Here is an 8411-nt window from a genome sequence, read left to right as displayed (position 1 = left end):
CCAAGAGAGAAAAGGGCCCTTCCCTAGAGCAGACCCGAGGGTGCTTTCTGCAGGAGCACATCCCCAGCCCTGGATGCCGGAGAGGGGGCACCGGAGGGGCCGTGGGCAGACGGGGTTTTAGGCGGCCAAGCTGGGGCAGGAGCTCCGTGTGTGCAGGTGGTGCGTGCGGGAGAAACGCTGTTGGGTTTGCACATTCAGGAAGAGGCTCTGCAGTATTGGGGCTGAGCTAAGTTGCAAAGGGAACTCTTTTTGGAGGTTCTTCCAGGCTTGTTCGCTTTTCTCGCTTTGCGTTTGCTTTGTAGCAGTTTATAATCACATTCTGCTCTTGCGCTTTTTATTCTCTTTACGCATTTTTATTTATCTGCGATGATTCCGCAGAGGAGCAGGTGAGTAGGGGACTGAGGGGGTCCTCTGAAGAAAGGGGGTCACAGCTGGATTTGGGGCTGAATCCCCCACAAAGACCTTTTCCATGACACGCACGAAACTCGGTGCAGCGGGGAAGGAGGGAGTGGGGGGGGCGGTGTGGCGCCCGGCGCTCTCGCTGCTGCCATCCTGTGTCCAGCGCTGGGTACTGCAGCCCGGGTTCCGCGCATGAGCCGTGCTGCTGCCTTTGTCCCCGCTGCTGGCCCCGGAAGTGGGCGGTGTCACGTGGTGGCTGCTGGGGGTCTGGAGTCCCTACATGCGGGTCTAGGGGGCGTTAGGGTACATACAGCGGTCTGGAGTCACTACATGGGGTTCTGTGGTGGTTTGGAGACCCTTTATGGGGGTCTGTGGGGTGATACGGTGTGTCTATGGGGGGATTAAGGGGGACATGGGCATCTGGAGTCCCTACATGGGGGCCTATAGTTGTCTAGAGACCCTTCATGGGGTTCTATGGGAGAATATGGGGGGATTTGGGGGGTCTGGAGTCCCATTAGGGGGGCTGTGGGGGAATATCGGAGGATATGGGGGTCTGGATTCCATTACAAGGGGTTCTAGGGGGAAATATGGGAGGATATGGAGGACAGGAGTGCCTACATGGCATTCTGTGGGGGGAGATGGGGTATCTATGTGGGGATATGGATATCTGGAGTCCCTAAATGGAATTCTGTGAGGTCAGTGGTGGGGATTTGGGGGTCTGTCAGGGTCTGGGGGGGATTAGGGGAGATACGAGGGTCTGTGGTGATTCGGAGAAAACTCCAGGGACAAACTTGCCAACAAAGGTTTCAAGTTTCAAACAGGTATTCTTTATTGCGGCACCGTCAGACACGGGGGACAGCTCCTCCTAACATGTGTCTCCGAATTGCTGAACAAGCCGTCCTTATATAGTCACTAAGCATACATATTCATTATGTACAGACGTGCATATTCATGAGGACACATCATTGTTCTAGAAAGTTTCCCCACAGGCATACAAAAACATGGTGCGGGGCTCTGAGGGTCCTTTACTTCTTCCTACAATCTTCAGCACTTCTGGTGATACACAGATTGACTCCACAACTCATTAGAGTTGTAAAGTACGTATGCTTTATTCAGCGCTGAGGCGCATGGGGGTTTCTCCTCCAAAAGCATGCGTGCCCCTTTGCCACTCAGTTCGTTTATATTACATATAATGATTACCTAAACATGAGATTGCTTCACGCCTCATACATATGCAAAACCTATTCCCATCTAATATTATAATTAATTTTCTGACATTCGTCCCACTGGTGTGCCTGCACAGTGCCTCCTGGTGGTGGTTGTTAGGGGGTCGTGAGGATGAAGGCCTGTAGTTCCTCTTCATCACCGCGAGCAGCCTCTTGCTTTCACGCAGACTCAGTAGGGTTTCGGCTCCTGTCCAAACCTCAGGTTCGGTACAAGCCAGTTTTATATATCTTAAAGTAGAAACTTGTCAAGTTTGTAAATTTTGTTACTCTGGCTATCTTTTGTTCCTTTCTAAAGATGCTATTTGAACAAGAATGTCTTAAATATTAAGCTATGAATCTTATCTACTACAATTCTGCCTAGCAGCTGTAACCCCTACAGTTCTGCTTCACCATTGTAGCAACCTTGACTCCTACCTTCTGCTTCACCAAGCACAGTGACTGCTTAAGCAAGCAGGCACAATGTTAACCCTTTATTTCCTGGTATCAGTGGCAGCCCTGGAAGCACATGCAGTAGACATTTATACCAGCTTAATTGGTTCCTTAACACCACAGACCCAGCAATCATCCTGTCCTTCTACTCACCAGTTTAACTGCAGCCCATCCTGGACACCTGCCATTCCCAGATACTTCTTATCCTTACCTCCTGATTTTCTGTCCTCTTTTTCTTACACTCATTTTGTACTAAGGTCATAAGGGCCTAAAACTACGTCAACTACAACTACAGTTTATCTTATACAAGGACTCTCAGGATGTTCTCTAGCTGTACTCTATACTTTTCCTCTGTGAATCGTACACCTCATTTTCCATTGCTACTCTTACAAAGGCTTCAAACTTAACATTACTTAAAACTGATTCGAAAGGTTTATGTATTTCATTTGGTGATTTTGTGCCCCCTTGTCTCACTATGGAGTTTCTGTGGGGTCTCTATGGGTCCCAGCACAGCCAGCGTCTATCTCTCTATGGGTCCCTATGTGCCTCTACATGCATAATCCCCCCCCCCCCCCCCCCCCCCCCCCCCCCCCCCGTGTCCCTATAGAGTTTCTATAGGGTCTCGATGGGTCCCAGCACCCCCCAATGTATCTCTATGGTTCCTTATGTGTCTCTATGGCAATACCGCTCCAACACCCCCCCTCCCCCCCGTGCGCCCCTCTGGAGTTTCTGTGTGCTCTCCATGGGTCGCACCCCCCCCCCCCCCCAGTGTCTCTCTATGGGTCCCTAGGTGTATCTCTTCCCTGCAATGTCCGTACCTCGAACGCAAGGGGGGTGGTGCCGTGCAGGAGGTGGATGCCGGGCCCAGGCAGCAGCTCCCGGAGGAGGAGGGCGGCGATGCCAGGGGGACGAGGGGGGTAGGCCAGGCCCCGGGGCGCTGCGAGCACCGAGAGGAGGGATAGGGACGGGAGCGGAGCCTCCGCCCGCACCACGCTCGCCAGCGCCATCTTGGAACGACAAATGGCGGCGGCCGTGGCGCGGCCGTTACCACGGCAACGCGGTCGCCACGAGGGGTGAGGGCATGAGGCGGCAGGAGCGAGGGGGCTGGGGTCAATATGGAGGAACGGCGGGGACACGAAGGCACCTCACCAACATGGCCGCCCTCAAGATGGTGCCGCCTCAGGGGCGCCAATGGCACCTCACCAACATGGCCGCCCCCAGACTCCCACTCGTAAGGACAACCACAGAACGCTTCAAGACTGCCTGGCACCACGGGCCCCTGGGAATGAAATCCACGAGTGTTTGTGCTAACACCTTCCGAGGGACAGATCACCCTGGAGGTTCTCCCGCAGCTCCTCCTTGCCTTTCTGGAAAAGGGCTAGTGCAGTTGCTCTGACTGCCACAAGTCTCCCAGGCCATTTTAGAGAGCAAGAGCGTGGCTCCACACTGGCACAGCACAGCTCCTGCAAGCCCTGCGCTGCTCCCCCACCAGTCACACAGCCAGTTGGTAAACACTTTAATTCATACAGTGAAAGGACCACTGCCAGCCCCAACTGGAGTTCAGCTGCTGCTCTGTTTGGCTGCCAGTCTCTTGTCTCTCTCTTCAGCAATGGTCAGGCGGATGCCCTTTCCACGGGGCAGGGAGATCCACGGCTTGTTGCCCTACAGGAAAGGAAAAGAAGCCAGCTCACCTCAAGAAATGGACAGGGACAACAGAGCTCTCCCTCCAAGGGGAAAAAGCTGCAGAAGCCTCTGCCCATGCTGGGCCACATACACATGGCTCTGGTATTGGCCCAGCAGAAGCCTCTTAAGGAAGATGCCAAAGCTGTATGGGCCTACATCAGCCACTTTCACTCACATCCATGAAGAATGCACTTCAGCCAAAACAGTCACCATCCCCTTCCAACCTGTACAGGGATGGCAGGACAGCAGAGGCACTGGGAGCAGAGGGCACCCTCAGCTGGAAGGGCTGCCCAGGTCACATGATGATCTGAGCAATTCTCAGCTCCCAACTCTCACAAAGTTTAAAAATGCACAGAGCTGCTTCTTGTATATGTCCCCATTCCTGCATTTACAGATGCTTCCCCTTCCAAGAGCAGGCAGAATCAAATGGAACGTCACATTATGGGAAGGCACTTGCCTACACAAGACCCCAAGGCCTCTCCGCTTCAGCCACCAGCCCCCAACAACAGACGAGAACCCACCCCCCTTGCGTCCATATCAGGCTTACTTTGCCAATAACGAAGATGTTAGATAGTCTGGTGGCAAAGCTGTTGCCATTGGCGTCCTTCACGTGAACCACATCAAACGACCCAGGGTGTCTCTCCCGGTTGGTGATCACCCCAATACGGCCCAAATTGGCACCACCGGTCACCATACAGAGGTTACCTGGGGTGAACAAAACCAAGAACTGGTACCAGGTGCTGTGGCAATGCCCTTCCACTTGGGCTCTTTGAGGAGCAGTGCTGGAAAAGGACAGGGACAAAGTGGCCATCAGAGCACCTGGTGACACCTACATCCCATAGAAATCCTGGCAGCACTTGAGAAGCCAAACAGCAATCCGGCCTTGATGCCCATACCAAATATTCCCCACCACCTTCTAGGCTGCAGCAGCACCAAGGAAGTGTTCCCATACGACTTGTCCTGGCACTACTTATGGCTCCGCAAATGAAACCTCCCACAGTAGGAATCTCCCTACAGCTTCTCAGAGATTTCCATTCACAGCCCCATGAGAGCCATGAAGCAACTTCTCCACCAGCTTGCTGCTTCTACCTGGTGCCTGCTTGCTCTTGGAATCACTCCAAGTCTCTGTGCCAAGTAATTCTCACTGCCAGCACATAGGAGGAATCTCTCTTCCAGGTGCAGATGCTCCAGAGAAACCACCCCTTTCCCAAGGCTGCCAAAACTGCCTTTCTACTTCAGTGTAAAGATGCCTGGCATTTATACTGAACTTCCACACTGCTCTCCAGAGTGGGGAAAAATACAGCGTTTTACATGAGATGCAAGACCTACCTGTGTCAAACTTGATGAAATCTGTGATCTTGCCTGTCTCCAGGTCAATCTGGACTGTATCATTCACTTTGATGAGGGGGTCCGGATAGCGGATGGTGCGAGCATCGTGAGTGACCAGATGAGGAATTCCTTTGGTGCCTACAAATATCTTCCTCACCTTACACAGCTTGTACTGCAAACAAAATCCAACACTGCTCAACTAGGGTGACAAGCAGAACCACGGACTAGGGGACTCCTGCCCCTCAGAGTCACCAGCCACAGCAGGCCTCAGACCTAAAGCAAATCATGTGGGTGCTCCAAGGCTTGCAACAGAAGCGTGCTCCAGCCCTGTCAAGGAATGCCTCCTCCTCAGTCTCACCACAGGCTATGGCTTCAATTCCCCAGGAAAGCCTCCACCAGGGCAGTTCCCCCAGGTTGCCCTGAAGCCTGTGGTTATGCAGCAAAGGCAGAGGCTGCCTTCTTTAAGGATCAAAGAGATATCTTCGTCCCTCCTCCAGAGCACCTCTGCTTCCCTCCTGCCTTTCACCCCGATTCCTTCACAGCTACTGTGGCACTCAAGGGTCAACAGAAAGCGGTAGCCAGAGGTAAAAACATATCACGAGGAGGAAGGAGAGTGGGTAGAGTCCCCATGGCCAGTTCTTCCTCCAGCATCACTCTGCTTACGCAGCCTGCCCTTAGGGAAAACGTGCAGAGGAGCATAGACCTGCAGTTCAGGCACATTAACACACTTGGGTTGACTAAATACATGTGGGAATTGCCCCCCAACACTGAGGGCCAAAAGGCAGTTTTGCAAACACTTCCATAACAGACCTGGGAAGGAGTTCAAAGCTTTTGCACCACAGGCAGTACCATGTTTCAGATCACACTTAGCTTGCAGAGTCTATGCTAAGGCCCACCACACTAGAGCCACTGCTACCCCAAAGCTCATGTGAAAGTAACCTAGCCCATACCAACAGATACCATTTTAAGCACCAGACAATGCACCTGCAGTCACCTGAAGTTGCTTTCATGTCACCAAAATATTTCCCCCTGCCAAAGGTTTCATACTCTGACCCTGAAGGCCCTGATTTTCCCAAGGGTGGGCATACGGACTCAGCTCTCAGGGAAGAGAGCCAGCACCTCCCATTCAGGACATGCCAAGGAAACCCCATCCCAATCAAACCCAGCTGGGCCCACATTTATGGCAAGCTGAAGCCCCTCACCTTGGCCTCTTCAGCTGTGATGCGGTGAACAGCAAACCGGCCCTTGGTATCATACACCAAGCGAAAATGCTCACCCGTCTTCTCAATGCTGATGACATCTAATTTCAGAAAACGACATAAAATAGCAGATGTTACTAGCTACAATATGACTTACAATACATTGTAACTCAGCACTAAGCTCATGTTTAAAACAAACTAGAAGCTGCTGAACAAAGCTTCAAGTGTGAATGATGAGGTTGCCATCTCCTTTTGACCAGAATCCCACCTCTTTTCATGTAATACAGTGCAAATAAGCAAAAACTGCCAAAGGCTGAAGTCTGAACAGCAATTTACACATATGCAAGCAGGCAATTACAGGCTACAGATATCACGTGTCAGTATTAATTGCAGTGCACAACCCCAAAATAAATAACAACTGCTTATACTTACCTTTTCTTTGATTCCATCAGGAAAGCATCTTTCCCCCCATATTGTGCCAGCCAAACAAAACATCCCTCACCAGTGCAGCAGAGCTGCCTGAGGTACTTTCCCTGGCCCTTCCTGCTCACCCATGAAGCCTGCAGGGTAGGTGATGTCTGTGCGAACTTTGCCATCTATTTTGATGAACCTCTGCATGCAGATCTTCTTGACCTCGTCTCCTGTCAGAGCATATTTCAGCCTGTTCCGCAGGAAGATGATGAGCGGAAGGCACTCCCTCAGCTTGTGAGGGCCTGTCGATGGACGGGGTGCCTGCACAAACAGAAGCTTTCTGCTGGCTGCTCAAGCACATCAGCAACAGCAACTACTCCCATGAGGAAGAATATTACTGTCCTGACAGCTCTCGCAGCAGCATCTATGGACAGGTGCTTGAAACCTAACTGCAAAACAAGCAGTGACAGGCTGCAGGCATCTTTCCTTGGTATTCACAGCATCTTTCCCCCCAGATCTGGCCAACTTCAGAAAACATTGCCCCAACACAGTACAACCATCTACTAACCCACCCCAGTGAAGGAAAACCAAAACAATCAGCAGGTTAAAAAGAGAGTAACCAACTGCACCACTTCCCCATATTCTGCGAAAGGGAGATACACAAAAGCTGTTTGCAAAGCTAACAGCAAGCAACCCCGTCTCCCATGCGCTCCCCAACTGCCCAGCTAACCGCCACCCTCCAAACATCGCGCCTGAGCATATCCTTGGCGAAACTGTGAAGCAGGCTGAGCCCGCAGAGAGCGGTAAAGACCAATGTGGAGGGCGACCCGGGCCCCGCCCCAACTCCGACCCGCACTCACGAAGACACCCGTCAGCTTGTCCAGCATCCAGTGCTTGGGCGCAGCAACACGCTTCAGGTGCTTCTTGGGGCCACGAGCCTACAGGACGGGACGCGTTATGGGCCGCTACCAGACTCGGACACCCCAGCCGCTCTTCCCCGGCCCCCCGAGCTCGAGCTCCCGCCCCCACCCTGGCCCTTCCATCGGGCTCCCTCCCAAGTCCCTCGAGGCGGCGGAGGCCGGGGCAGCCCGCGGCGGGCGGTGGATGGCAACGGATGGAGAGGAGAAGCAGCCCCGCCGCGCCCTCACCATGGCTGCGCTCCGCCGGAAAAGAACTACCACTTCCGATCTGCTGCAAATATGCACGGAAGCAGTAGCAGCACTGCAGTGCGCCCCCTGCCGGCCCGGAGGCCTGCTGCTGGGGGCCGGGGCAGACGGGGTGCGTAGCCCCCTCGCTTGGGACCGCCCCGGCGCTCCCCTCGGCGTCCTGCTGACGAGCTGCCCACCGGAGGCGAGGCAGAGTCACAGGTAGCCCCGCCAGTGATGTGGTTTTCTCCGTCCCTTCTCCGCTGCAAGCGGCCTCGGCGGCGGCACCCCACTCCGGGCGGCGGGTGGCTGTGTCCGTGCCCGTGCCCGTGCCCGTGCCCGTGGGGCACGGCGAGGGTTGATATGGGGAGGGTGACGTTGTGGCCCTGCGGTTTAGCAGACCGTGCGAGGGTGGCACATCCCCCCACCCCGGGGCGGGGGAGGCTCGGAATCTCCAGGTACCCCGGCTGCCCCGGGAAGGGGGGGCGAGGAACGTGAGTTCCGGACCACTGCTCTCCCTGGGTCCCCACGTCCCTTCCCTAGGTGCAGCTGGACCCCCTGCGACACTCCCGAATTCGACTGTAGGCCTC

General features: G+C 54.0%; 1 protein-coding gene across 1 annotated transcript; it reads right to left on the bottom strand.

Moving 5' to 3' along the window:
* Window positions 1-3553: 3553 nt before the first annotated feature.
* Window positions 3554-7982, bottom strand: LOC134162472 (small ribosomal subunit protein eS4). Its single transcript, XM_062616322.1, has 7 exons — window positions 7825-7982; window positions 7537-7614; window positions 6817-6997; window positions 6269-6366; window positions 5067-5238; window positions 4285-4442; window positions 3554-3716 (listed from the first exon to the last, which is right to left on the bottom strand). The coding sequence occupies exons 1-7, from the start codon at window positions 7825-7827 to the stop codon at window positions 3615-3617; spliced, it is 792 nt and encodes a 263-aa protein (XP_062472306.1). The 5' UTR covers window positions 7828-7982; the 3' UTR covers window positions 3554-3614.
* Between the last annotated feature and the right edge of the window lie 429 nt (window positions 7983-8411).

This window comes from Pezoporus occidentalis, unplaced genomic scaffold (genome assembly GCF_034315485.1).
Source record: "Pezoporus occidentalis ecotype Australia unplaced genomic scaffold, CSIRO_AGI_Poc_V1 ctg102, whole genome shotgun sequence".
In the NCBI taxonomy this organism is placed as follows: domain Eukaryota; kingdom Metazoa; phylum Chordata; class Aves; order Psittaciformes; family Psittacidae; genus Pezoporus; species Pezoporus occidentalis.
Note: the sequence above shows the minus strand (reverse complement) of the source record. Positions and strands in the feature narration are given on the sequence as shown.